Source organism: Triturus cristatus, chromosome 4_1, assembly GCF_964204655.1.
Source record: "Triturus cristatus chromosome 4_1, aTriCri1.1, whole genome shotgun sequence".
Lineage (NCBI taxonomy): Eukaryota > Metazoa > Chordata > Amphibia > Caudata > Salamandridae > Triturus > Triturus cristatus.
Window position 1 is genome coordinate 1,105,053,052 of NC_140585.1, and position 14,172 is coordinate 1,105,067,223.

At 42.9% G+C, this 14,172-nt stretch overlaps 1 protein-coding gene across 1 annotated transcript in view; it reads left to right on the top strand.

Annotated features, from left to right (window-relative positions):
- LRRK2 (leucine rich repeat kinase 2) overlaps positions 1–14,172 on the top strand; it is a 1,602,077-nt gene that overhangs the window by 872,698 nt on the left and 715,207 nt on the right. The window contains exon 32 of the mRNA XM_085654107.1: positions 1,725–1,926. Within this exon, the coding sequence (XP_085510233.1) occupies positions 1,725–1,926 (202 nt within the window). The remainder of the gene's footprint in view (positions 1–1,724; positions 1,927–14,172) is intronic.

The following is a 14,172-nucleotide window of genomic DNA, read 5'->3' on the forward strand; positions in this document are numbered from 1 at the left end:
AAACTGCTAAGTCTGCAAACGATTAATTAAGAAAACCCACAATATGTGCTAAAGGGGAATTATGTCAACTAGCTAAGTGCTATAAGGGGTACTACAGAGTTACATTATGCTAACTTGTGCATTATGAAAACTTGTACCTTGAAAGTTATATCATTATTTGATTATGTTTGTCCCCTACATTCCACAGCATAGCTCCTTGACCCAGCTCCTGACTATGGCACCTGGAGACTAAGGTTCTAATCCCACCCAGCCCTAGCTGTTAACTCAAAATCATGTGACACTTGGCCTAAAACTGCAAATATACATGAAATGTAATTATTTTATAAATATAGGAAAAATCAAGTCATTGTACAGTTCCAGTGAGTAAAATCTCAAATTGATATACATAATATTGTGTCGATTCTTAGCAACTCCCAATAATTTGCAGTGATCCATTTCTACCAAGCGCAGTTCAAGCTATATAAATACCAATACGCCAAAACATTTAAAACCTAACAAATTGTGACAAATGTGCATTAAAAATGGACCATTTACCAAATATGTATTAGGAGAGAGCTCCAAAACCATCCCTAAATAGTGACATTTAAACCCTAGCAGGTTTTACCAAGGCTACTAACAAAAACTTGTTTAAAAAGTATTTTCATGACTAAATTTCCCCCCAAAAAATGTTGCAGCACACTGTAGCAATTATTTTGAAAAGATGTCATGGGCTCTTGTGCAGTCAAGGAAAACGAGCACCATACCACAGTTGGATAGTAAAATATGACCATAATTGGATTGCAAAGAGATACTTACATCTATGGGCCTGGCAGGGATGTAGCTATAGATAGCTATGCACTCTGCCAGTAGATTGTTCTTTGAGTCTAATTTTGGTCCATGTTACTGGCCTACAGTATATTTTAAAATGCATTTTGCCACAATATATCAAAAATAAATATTGTTCAATTTATTTGTTTTCACTTCCAGGTGTTAATACAGTTTGTAAGGAAAGAAAAGTTTGTCTCATGTTGATAGTAAAAGAAAGCGCAAATTGTTGTGGTTTGAATGTGCTGAATAAAAAAGACAGGAGTAGTCGCAATTCCAGCAGTCCTTACATTTTTTACTTCTTTCTACTCCCATTAAATCACCAATGGAAGCTAATAACCCCGCCCTAAGCAGTTTCTACTATTTGAGCCACAAAACAATACACACAAATGCAAAAACATGAGTACATCAAACAAATACACAATCTATGGCGCTTTTCAAAATGTAGTTTCTATAAGGTGAATGGATAAGCTAAAGTCTAGCATAACCCTTTATATATCTTTCTTCTAATGTGTGTTCGCCTTTTGTAGGTACATGCCAGTGCTTTAGTTGAGGCCACTAAACCTCCATACTAGATTTTCTTTCCCACAAATCAAGCTAATGATACCAACTATATTTTGTGGCTTCCAATTACAAATTTCTTCATATTCACAGAGTATTTTAAGCATTAAAATTTTACATTGAATATTTTGTTTGGGTATGTACGTGATTAATCTGCAAATATTGTTTAATTTTCTATGCAGTCGCGGACCCTCTGCGTAGGTGTCATAGACGCCCGGGATCCGTGGACCTCAGGTCAAGAACCAATGCTTTATTCTTAATTTGACCTGTAACATAATTCATTTTATGAATTGTTTTTATGTATCACCTTGCTGTTTCTTCTTCATCTTTGAGAAATCCATATAATCTATTCTTTTCAGATCAGGGAACAGCCGGTGGTGGGCCAATTAATCCCTGATAGCTACCTGCAGCTGGAGAAGAGAATTCTGCATGAACGGAAGCTTGTAGCGCCTGAATTCCCTGTGATCGACCGGAAAAGGTTATTGGAACTGGTGCAAGAAAGCCAGTTACATTTGGATGAAAATGAAATTCCTCATGCAGTTCGTTTTCTGAACGAATCAGGTATGATCTTTACAATACAAGAATCAGTTATTTGAAAAGAAAGTGTAACACCCTAACAAACATAAAACGTAGTGAAGGTAGATCATTTTTGATGATAAGCAGCCTGCTTTAGATCTTCCAAGTTTTTAAGAAAAGGAAATATATTTATTTAAGGCCAATATCTCCGTTACAAATCATAATGGATAATGGACACATCAATGTTTTCTACAGTTACCACAAGTCATCACCTATCTAGATTAGTTAACTACATGTGCCAAATCACCAAACTTTACTTTTCAAGTTCACAACATGGAAAATACTAAGCCAGATGTGGTGCTTGTAACAAGCGGATGTCTTTTTGAGATCCTATAACACAACCAACCTCCTTTGTGTCCTGACCTGTGTGGCAAAAAACAGTTTTCTCCTTCGGTGTACCGTCCTTAATGACTAACTAGGGATGGCCACTAAACATAGTGTTCGAGGCATGTGTGCTGTAGATACACATGCTTTGCATACTCCTACCATCTAGTGTTGGGTCGGGATGTTTGCAAGTTGTTTTTCTTCGAAGAAGTCTTTCCTAGTCACGAGGTAGGGTGACTCCTCATTTCTGGCTATACTGTGCATGGTCATCGACTCCATTGTTCGATTGTTTTCTTTCCGCCATCGGGTTTGCATGTGGTTTGTAGCGCTCCGGTTCCAGACTGTTCTTGGGGAACCCCTCAGTGCGCAACTCACTGTACCCTCGTCAGTATTGTTTCGTACTCATATCTTTATTCCTGCATGTCGAAAAAAGCGATAAAACTCCATCTTCGATCCAGAAGACGTCATGAGCGGCCTTTGGGCCAAGCAGGTTCTTCGACTTCCACTCCTTTGTACTTGTTGAGTCTACTGCTGATGGAACGAACTCCGTTTCAATTTTGTCCATGGTGCCACGCCAAGTATCCACATACTGATCTGCACAAAGTCTGCAACTTGTGCCTGTCACCAGAGCACAAGGAGGAAGATTGCGACGCTTGTTGATCTTTCCGATCGAAAAAGACTTAGTGGGATCGTCAAGCTTGACGAAGGGACATGCAGAGACAGAACATCGAGTAAACCCCGAATATCTTCAGAGAAGATACCGAACAAGAAGAAATGAAAGCATCAGCAGCGGAACAGTAAGAAGCCCTCTCCATTATGAATCGGACTCCGAGCTCGAGAGCGACCAACAGGCCGAAGACCTTCCAGCTGGACAGGGGGCCATGAGTAAAAAAGCCCCTCAAACCAGTTCTTTTTAAACCCAAGGCTTCTGGGCAACCACTGCCTTCGGGCCATGGTTGGCACCGAGAGTCAGTTTCAAATCCCCGCCTTCGACCTTGGCACCAAAACAACAAGTCAAGCCTTCCGGCTCAGGCTTGAGTCAAGTCAAGACCTCTTCGGAGCTGAAATCTTCGACTCCGAAAGACAAAAAGCATTGGTCCGGTTCAGCACCAAAACCTTTGGTGCCGAAAGATAAAGATCCCCTTTTAAAACCTTCGGAACCGATTTCGGGCATTATGAAGGGAAAATTGGACCTCAAACTGAAACGTCTCTACATTAATCCAGAGACTGGACACATTATAGCCAAGGATGATACACCATCCAAGAAAAGAAATGCTACTGACGATATACGTCCCGCAATTCCTTTGACGGAAAAGAAGGACATGGCTACAATCCCTATCTATCTTCTTCCTCAATCCCCTCCACCACTTTTACCATCAGCAGAGTCAAATCCCCTTCAGATTACACCACAAGGTGTCTCCTCATACACAACCTGACTTTGATGAGGGAGATGATTATAGTCTTCCACCAGCAGATTCATGGATTGATTATGATCAACCAGTAGATAATGATCCTGATCTCTATCCTACCACCCTTCACCGCCTAATTATAACATAGCTTACCAGGAGTTGATTTCAAGAATAGCATCTTACCATGGAGTTGCTCCATATAAAGAATCTTTAGAGGAAGATTTCCTGTTTCAGACATTAGATTCCTCACATAGAACCACACAAAGCTTGCCTATGTTAAAGGGCACATCAAGACATATAGATGACATTTTTTAAAGACCCAGTACACGCCAGTCTCTTAACACCTTGAGTCGATAAAAAGTTCAAACCTCCACCATCTGACCCAATTGATATCAAAGGGCAGTTGACTTTATACTCCCTGGTAGTGTGAAATGCTCGCAAAAGAGCTAATTCACAAACAACAGCAGAAGCACCTCCTCCAGACCAGGAGTCTAAATTAATTGATGCATCAGGCAAAAGGATAGCAGCACAATCTACCAACCAGTAGTAGCACATTGCTAATACACAGGCTCTTTTAGCAAGATATGATAGAGCCTACTGGGATGAGATAGAAGAAATTCTACAGTACCTCCCAATAGAGCATTGAAACAAGTGTCAGCAACTAGTGCAGGAAGGGGAATTAATATCAAATTCTTCTATTCGATGCGCACTAGATGCCGCTGACGCTATAGCAAGAGGAATTAATACCAGCAATCTCCTCCGTAGGCATGCATGGCTTAGGATTTCTGAATTTGAGCCAATCAGTAATCTATTTTAAATGTTCATTTTGATTAGGAACACCTTTTTGGACCTCAAGTAGATGTGTCACTTGAGAAAATGAAGAAGGTCACAGAAGTTGCGAAATCTGTAGGAGCCCTGTAGTCATCATCCAGCAGAGGCTCCTTGCGTCGCTCATTTTATAGAGGAGGATCCAAAACCAATACCTCAGCTCTCAATACTTCCACCTATAAAACAAACATGCTACCCTCTTCATCCAGGGGTTTCTATAAGGGAGGCTACAGAGGGAACAACTTCAAAGGTAGAGGAAGAGATACATCAACACGTTCCTCTCCATCCCCCACTAAGCAGTGACTTACCTACCATTCCCTCTGAACATATTACACCTGTCGGGGAAAGACTACAGCACTTTCTTCCTATTTGGCAAGCAATAACCACGGACAAATGGGTATTAGACATTATCCAACATAGTTATTGCCTAGAACTCACCAGTGATCCTCCCAATATTCCACCTCACAATAATCATTGTCATTACAACACTCACAGCTACTCAAACAAGAGGTACAAGCCCTACTAGCAAAATGAGCTGTAGAACCTGTTCCAATACAATATCAAGGGTTAGGACTATATTCACTATATTTCCTAATTCCAAAAAAAGGGCAGGTCTCTACAAACAATATTGAATTTAAGGCCCTTAAATCTGAACATACTACCAGAGTACTTTCATATGGTCACTCTCCAACAAGTGCATCCCCTGATACAGCAAGGCGACTTTGTTTACCCTAGACCTAAAGGACGCATACTTTCATATTCCTGTTCATCCAGCGCATCGCAAATACCTCAGGTTTTTGATAGCGGGAAAGCAATACCAATTCAAGGTACTTTCATTCGGAGGGACTACTGCACCCAGAGTATTCACAAAATGTCTGGCAGTAATAGCAGCTCATCTGAGAAGACAACAAATCCATGTCTTCCCATACCTGGACGATTGACTCATCAAAGCCAAAACAGAGAGAAAGTGTTTACAACACACTCAAACTACAATAAACCTTCTTCATCAATTAGGATTCACAGTCAATGGGCAAAAATCCCATCTTCAACCCTCGCAACTGCAAACATATCTGGGAGCAACACTCAACACTCATACAGCTCTGGCTTCTCCCAGTTCAGCCAGGATTCAAATGTTTCAGAAGATCTTGCTGCAGTTACAATTAAACCAGCACCTACCAGTGAAACCCTTCATACAGTTGTTAGGAATGATGGCCTCATGCATTCACATGATGCCTCATGAGAGGCTACACATGTGCCCTCTGCAAGAATGTCTAGCACGACAGTGGAGTCAAGCACAGGGTCAATTAACAGATTTAGTGTTGGTAGACAGCCACACTCATCGCTCTCTGCAGTGGTAGAACACATAAAACCTGTCAAAAGGGCGGCCGTTCATAGACCCTATTCCATAAGTCGTTCTAACAGCAGATACATCTCTCCTAGGTGGGGGTGCCCATATACAGTATATGACAATTCAAGGTTTATGGACACCAAACACAAAAATCTCAACATCAATTACTTGGAACTTCTAGTAGTTAATTTAGCACTGAAAGCGTTTCAGCTTCACCTATTAGGCAATGTTGTCTTAGTCTGAACGGACAATATGATGGCAATGTACTATGTACAAAAACAAGGGGGGCACTCTCTACAAATGTCAAGCCTCTCTCAGACCATTTGGCATTGGGCGATCCATCACAAAATTAATCTTCTGGCAGAACACCTTCAACAATCAGTTTGCCAACCTTCTCAGCAGGATGCGGCAACAAATACACAAATGGGAAATTCATCCCCATGTTCTCCTCCCATACTTCCAGAAATTGTGTTTTCCACAATAGACCTCTTTGCCACAGCACAAAACTCAAAATGCCCAATCTTCCCCTCCAGATTCCCGCACCATCTATCCAAAGACAATGCCCTATGGATGAACTGGTCAGGTATTTTTGCTTGCGCCTTTCCGCCTCTCCTCCCATTTCTGGTTTGAAAACTCAGGCAGACATCACTCACACTGAGTCTTGTGACTCCCACATGGGCTCGTCAACCGTGGTTCACCACATTACTAGAACTGTCAGTAGTTCCACACCAACAACTACACCTCACTTCCAACCTTCTCACGCAGAACTATGGAGAAATCAGACATCCAAACCCAAAGTAGCTACACCTAGCGATCTAGCTCCTGAAGTCATAGAGTTTGGATATCTAAATCTGTCACCATATTGTATGAAAATCCTTAAAGAAGCAAGGAGACCTACCACTATGGCATGTTATGCAGCAAAGTGGAAAAGGTTTGTTTTTCATTGTAATAACAATAACATAGATCCCTTAGATGCATCTATTCAGAATATTATTTGTTATCTTTTGAATCTACAATGAGTAGGCTTAGCCTACACATCCATTCAACTACACCTTGCAGCAGTAGCTGTATATCTGCAAAACAGACAACATTTGTCCTTATTCAAAGTCCCAGTTCTTTAAACTTTTATGGAAGGCCTTAAAAGAATAATACCACCCAGAGTGCCACCTGCACCTGTCTGGAATCTTAACATTGTTCTTTCAAGACTTATGGGTCCACCCTTTAAACCATTACATAGTTGTCAGTTACAATTTATTTCCTGGAAAGTTGCCTTCTTAATCACCATCACTTAAATCAGGCCCGTTGGTGATTTATAGGCATTAACCTTAGAAGAACCCTTCTTTCAGCTACACAAAGATAGTGGTTATTCATACAAATCCTAAATTCCTACCAAAAGTAATTTCTGCTTTTCTTATTAATCAGTCAGTTGAGTTACCTGTGTTTTTCCACAGCCTGATTCAGTAGCAGTAAGAGCTCTACACACGCTTGATGTTAAAAGAGCACTACTATACTATATTGACAGGATAAAGAGTTTTTGTGAAACAAAACAACTTTTTGTTGCGTTTACTCCACCTCATAAAGGAAATATGATTTAAAAATCTGGGATTTCTAGGTGGATATTCAAATGCATTCAAACGTGTTATGTTAAAGCTAAAAGAACTTTAGCTAGTCCTCTTAGAGCACATTCTACTCACCAAATAGGAACATCTATGGCCATTTTAGGTACATTCCAATAGCTGACATATGTAAAGCAGCTACATGGGCCACACCACACACATTTACAAAACATTATTGTGTGGATGTCTTAGCACGTCAACAAGCTATTGGAGGGCAGGCCGTGCTAAAGACACTCTTTCAGACTACTGCAACATCCACTGGTTAGCCACTGCTTTGAGGAGTGCTGCTATATAGTCTATGCAAAGCATGTGTATCTACAGCACACATGCCGCAAACGGATTATGTTACGTACCCTGTACGCATCTGTTCTTGGCATGTAGAGCTGTAGATTCACATGCGCCTTCTCTCCTCCCGGATACCAGTGGTTGTTGCAGTTCTTACTATTCACATTACATATGCATGGATATCTCTATAGTACACCTGCTTACTCCATTCTCACCATCTTGCGGGAAAATAATCTTAACAGTAGAGTCGATGCCCATGCGCAGTATCTTTGACAGGAGGTGTCACCCTACCTCGTGACTAGGAAAGACTTTAAAGAAAAACAATTGGAAACATGCAGACCCAACACTAGATGGCAGGAGTATGCAAAGCATGTGAATCTACAGCTCTACATGCCAAGAACAGATGCTTACAGTGTAACATAATCCTTCTGCTCACTACTACTGCTTATAAGAATATTTTTACTCATATTACTTTGAATAGTGTGGTACCAGAATATTGTTGTTGAAATATTGGATGATACAAATATCTTTTCCCAAAAATCATTTGCAAAAATATTGCCCCAGTGAAGTTAATAACAGAAAGTCTGTGCCCAATGGCACAATATTTGAAAACTATATGTAAGAGGTAATATTTATGTGAGGCAGTATTTCTGTGTGCTATATTAGGATGTACAACCTGCTAAATACTGTGCTTCGGTCATTTCTAAGTGCTCTTAATAAAACATGTTAAGTTTGTCCAGTGTGGTATGGTGCTCAATTTACCAACTTTAGAAGGATGAAAGGCTTTGTCTGCCTTGCAAACAGTAGTCAATTGTATGTTACAGTATGCCTGATGTGATCCAGCACCCTCTCTTTAAGTTGTACTCACTTATCGTAGATCAAGCTGGTAGATCAAGGGACATGGCATGAGAGTGGACATATTTTACAAGCTACTATTTTTTTTCTTTTTTTCTTTGTCTCTAAACTAACACATTAGATAGGTAATCTCTGCTTAATCTCTTGTGGAACCAGCCTATACTACAAACATTTTTAAATGCAAAATATGTAACTAATCCTAGTTAGCCCCCAGGGGCCCTCAGTATTGAAGGGAAATTATATCCCCAATTTAAAACATGCCATAGTGCGTGTTTGCACACGTCACCTCAGGCCTCGTCCCCTCACCACTGTGTAAACGCGCCCTGTGGCTGTTCTAAGTTGAGAGATTAAGTCCCCTTGAATCCTAAGGGTCCCTAGGGTCAAACTAGACCACTAGGTACCTCCAGTAAGAGCTAAAGAGCTGCGTTGCAGAGAGGTGTAAAAAGGGGCTTGGCCTCAGAACACCTGTCTGCAGCACAGCTCCCTGGCGCATACTGGAGATGCCTTTTGGGCTAGTTGGCCCTCAGGGACCCTCAGTATTGAAGAGGAATTAATTCCCCAACTGACAACTCGCCAGGGGGCGCGTTTGCAGAGTGCTGCAAGGAGGGGGCGTGGCCTCCGGCACGATACCAGTCTTTTATTTATTTAAATTTTTTAAGATGGAGGGCTGAGTGGTTCCCCTTCTTCTAATTTATTGGCCCTGATGACCCCATCCACCAGGGCCTGTCCCCTAATTATATTTTTTTGACCCCAATCCCCGGGGCCGGCCACTGTTTTTTATTATTTTTTAAAAATATATATTTATAGACACACCTAGGACATGCTGGACAAACCGTACGTACCTATCACCATGACGATTTGCGTGATATTCATCAAAAGATGACTATGCATACAATGAATCCACGTGGAATGTATTTACACCACTAGTGAAGCTCTGACATGTCTGATGCCCTACCGTGCCTAATCCCGGTAGACACCCTTGTCGTTTATTTATACAAACATGGGTAGCTATTGACGGGCACATTTAATACACATGCACACCAAGCCATTCAAAGGGGATTCGACAAAAATTCGACCAAAACTATGCAAGAAACCCCCCTCATGGTTAATAAAACACACATCCACTGCCGGATGTGTAATACTTTTTATTTTACTCTCTGGAAAGGGGACGAACATCACTTGAGAGTCACAGCGCGCTCCTGGCAGAGTCCAATGCTGTGTTACACCCACCATTGCCTGCTGAGTGCCACACACCTCTGTGTTGTATTCCACTAGCTAGTGCATATGCTATGACACTCTCTAGCCCATGTGCACTGTAACACCACCCCGTGAATATGTCATGCCACACTTGTCTTCGCACGGGTTATATTGCCCCATCTAACGTGCCTTCCTCGATGCCTATGTTATAACGCACAGTGCTATGCCATACATATTACAATCTGGGATCCATATCTTTGTCACAGTGCATATGCAACGTTACACTCCCCAGAACATATTTTATATTACAACTTTAGAGACTAGTTAGGTTACACAACACTGCCCTGTGCAATTACACTCCAAGGCGCATATCGCATAGCACGTGCTAGTGCCTGTGCTATCTCGCGCTCTCCAATGAATCTGTCATTGCGCACAATGTATTGCATATTATATTTCACGCCCGGTTCATCTTGTATCACACTTTTTGGTGCATAGTTTATACCATACACTATATCTAGTTTTCATTTTCAATTGTGCTCTCAGGACTATGTTCTATATAACACTGTGTTCACCTACCCTTTTCACGGGCATTACATTTTGCGATAGGGGGTGGAGGGTCAGGGGGTGTTTCTGCCAAGTGAGCCCGGAGTCACAGTCACAAACGTCCTCTTCTTCCTGAATAAAAGTGAGATTATGCTGCATACTTGTTCATATTTTAAGTAGTTCGCACAGAAACACGTTTTAAAAACAATAAAGTTCCTAATACCCGCCTTCTCTGAACAGTTAGCTTGCTGCCCCATCCCCCTCCTCCCTATCCTCTGTTGTGTGAATCCATGGACTAGCCTCCTCCCTCCTGCCATGCATGGTCTGATGTGCTGCCACTGCCCTCAATTTAGTATGATTTACCAGTTTACTCCTCCTGCCCTCCATGGCCCAATTCTATGCCCCATCATTGACCTCCTGCTTAAACTCTTTGCTTAGCTTGCTGCCCCTATTCTCCTTCCCCCTGCCCTCCGATGTCTTTGTGCATGCCCCTGCTCCATCCTTTTTGCCCACCATATTCCATGGACCTGCCACTCCTATCTAGTCTGAGTGTTCTGTTGAGCTGCCACTCCCCTCCCACCTGCCTAGCATTGTCAGATGACTGTAACCTGTCCCTGCCACCTCCACCCTGCCTGTCCACATAGCTTGCCCCTATCCTCTTCCTCCTGTCCTACATGGTCCATTGTACTGCCACACCCTTCTGCCCTCCCTGGTCTGTTGTGCTGCAACTGCTCCTCCTGCCTGCCCCGTGCGGTCTGTTGTGAGGCCCCTTCCCCTGAACTTTCTTGTCTGTGCACAGGTCCTGACCCTCCCTTCTATCCTCCTTCGTCCTTTGTGCATGCCCCTGCACCCTCCTTCTTGCCCATCATAGCCATTGTGCTACCAATAACCCTCCCACTTGCAATGCATGGTCTTCTGTGCTGCCATGGCCCCTCCCACCTTCCCTGTGTGGTCAGTTAGCTGCCCCTGACCCCCTCCCACCTTCCCTCCATGGTCTTTGTGTATGCCATCACAGTCTCACTGTTGCTCTTCATGGTGTGTCTTGCTTCTAGTGCCCATCCTGCCTGACCTCCATGGCTATCTTGCTGCTCCTGCCCTGCCCCCTTGCCCCCAGCCCTCTGTTTACATGTGCAGACCCCTACTCCCTCCCTCCTGGCTTGTCTGTTCCATTGTAATGCCCCTGATCCGTCCCTCCTGCCCTTTATGGTCTGTTATGCTGCAGCTTTCTCTCCTGTCTGTCCATTATGGTCAGCTAGCTACCATTGCCTCTTGCCCCTCTGTTCTCTGTTGTCCATGTGCATGGTCCTGTCCCCTCCCTCTTGCTTTCTATGGATTGTTGTGCTGCACTCCCGTCCCGCATGCCCTGTGTGGTGTATTGTGCTGCTGCAAACCCTGATGCCTGCCCTGCAGGGTCAGTTTGGTGCACCTCTCCATGTCCCTCCTGTCCTCTGTTATCCAAGTCCATGTCCCTACCCCATTTCCTTCCATGATCCAATGTACCATACTTGCGAACATTTTGAACTTGGTAAGAGGGAGATTTTGAAAAAAAACTGGGGATTGATTTTCCCCTTTGAGTTACATTGAAAAAGAGGAGATTGTAGACAGGAGACAGATCAAATAAAGCCCATTTGAGCTTAAAAACATTGGACGTTTCCTGGCTGAATCGGGTCTGTTGGCATGTATGGTTGTACCATTGGCTCTTCCTTCTGCCCACAATGGTCTATTACATTGCCACAGCCTCTCTTGCAAGTCCTGTATTGTTGGTTTGTTGCCCCTGCCCCCCTTTCCACTGCCCTCCATAGTCTGTTGTGCTGCCACGGCCCTTCCTGCCTGCTCAGTGTGGTTAAATTATTGCCTTTGCACCCTCCTACCTGCCTTCAATTTTCAGAGTCCGTGCCCCTGGCCTCTGCCTCTCAACAGTATCTAGTCAGTCAAAGCTTTTATTTCGGTAAAATACCATAAAAAGACATAAATAATTATATACAATAAAACATGATTAAATAGACATTGCATAGAGTATAATCCATCAAAACATTAATAGTTTTTGTAATAAAAAATTACACGGACAATTAAAAACAAAATTTTTCCAGATAAAAACATATTGTTGAAACTATATCCAAGGCCCAAAGTAGTCTCACTACACCACAAGCTTCTATAGTAACAGTAATGACAATACTAGAAGCAAGAGAGTTATGTGGCAGATAACATTTTTTTGGACCTGGTGAACCACATAGAAAGAAGAAATTTAGCCATCGCAAACACTATCAATTGGGTAGTGTCGTACTTCAGGATTCTAAACACCTCCTGATAGTCCCTGAGGCCCCTGGACTTGCAGAGTTGAATGATCCACTTCCTCCTTGCCTTGGTATATAAAGGACAGAAAAGAACAGCATGCAGCTCTGTTTCGCAGATATCAATACATTCAGGACACGTGCTTAAGGGGTCAGATGCATTAGACCATCTATGTGTGAAGGCCCTCAGTGGTAACGAGCCGTGTCTAAACTGAATGTAAAGTTTCTTTGCCATAGGGGGTTGGATAACATCCAAGAAAACTTCAAACTGGGGACTAGTCTTAATATCCAGAAAGGTGTCAGTAAGCCTTCCCAGAGAGGAATGCAATAAAATTTCCTTCCGATACAGTTGTAAAGCCTCCCGCAGTGATTTCTTAGTTAACGAGCGGCTTGTCTCCTCCGGTGCGGACCATAGGTCCCCCATCCCTATGAGATAACAAAGGTTCTTTACATATGTTAACCAAGGAATTTTTCCCAATTTCCCCCTTGACAGTATATCGCCGAGATCATGCCTATAACTTGCAAGCTCGGGCGTTGACCAGAGTCGTCTCCAGAACAGGAGAGGGCGATTCAGGGCAATCTCTTCGATAGGAACTAAACCTAGATCCCATCTCAAGGGAATTAAGGGGGTACTCATGGGTAGTTTCAGCAGTCGCCTAATAAAAGAATTCTCAATTGACGATAAGGAAGCAGGAGTACAGTATCCCCAGAGTTCAGCGCCATAGAGCGCACCCCCTCTTGCTTGGGATTTGTAGATTTCCATGGGGGGGCCCAGAGGTTTAAAGGAAGTGTTATTAAAAACCTTCAGGATACCCCCCACTGATTGTGTTAGCTTCAAATTTGCCTTCGCCATGTGAGACCCCCATTTCATTTTGTCATTAAGGGTTACCCCCAAATAATCAAAAGTAGAAACCCGATCCAGCTCATCATCTCCCATCTTGGGGTGAGGACAATTGGTTGAATTGGAGCTGAAAACCATCAATTTTGTTTTAGATAGGTTCAATTCCAGATCCCTTTTTTTACAGAAGGAGCAGAAAGCCTCTAGTGTACGCTGGATGCCCATGTAAGATTTAGACAACAGGAGCGTATCATCCGCGAACATTGGGGCCGGTATCTTACGCCCCGCAAGGATTGGGGAATCCAGATTAGCGGCGCACAAGAGATGCTCGATCAGCCCATTAATAAAGAGGGAGAAGAGTGTGGGGGCCAGGACACAACCCTGCCTCACACCCTTTTCAACCGGAAATGGGCCTGAAATTTCCCCACATCTCCCAAATCTCACCCTTGCGTAAGTGCCTTCATGCAGACGTTTAAATAGATGGCAAAGGTAGGGGGGAGCACCCATCTCTAATAATAAAGCCCATAATTTTTCCCTTTGGACCATATCAAATGCGGACCGAAGGTCCACAAAAATCAAGTAAAGATTACCAGCAACCATACAAACTGTCTTCCAATAAATTAACTGTAGCCTAAACAATTGATCAATGGTAGAAACCTTTGCTCGAAACCCCGCTTGGAGGGAGGTTAAGATTTGA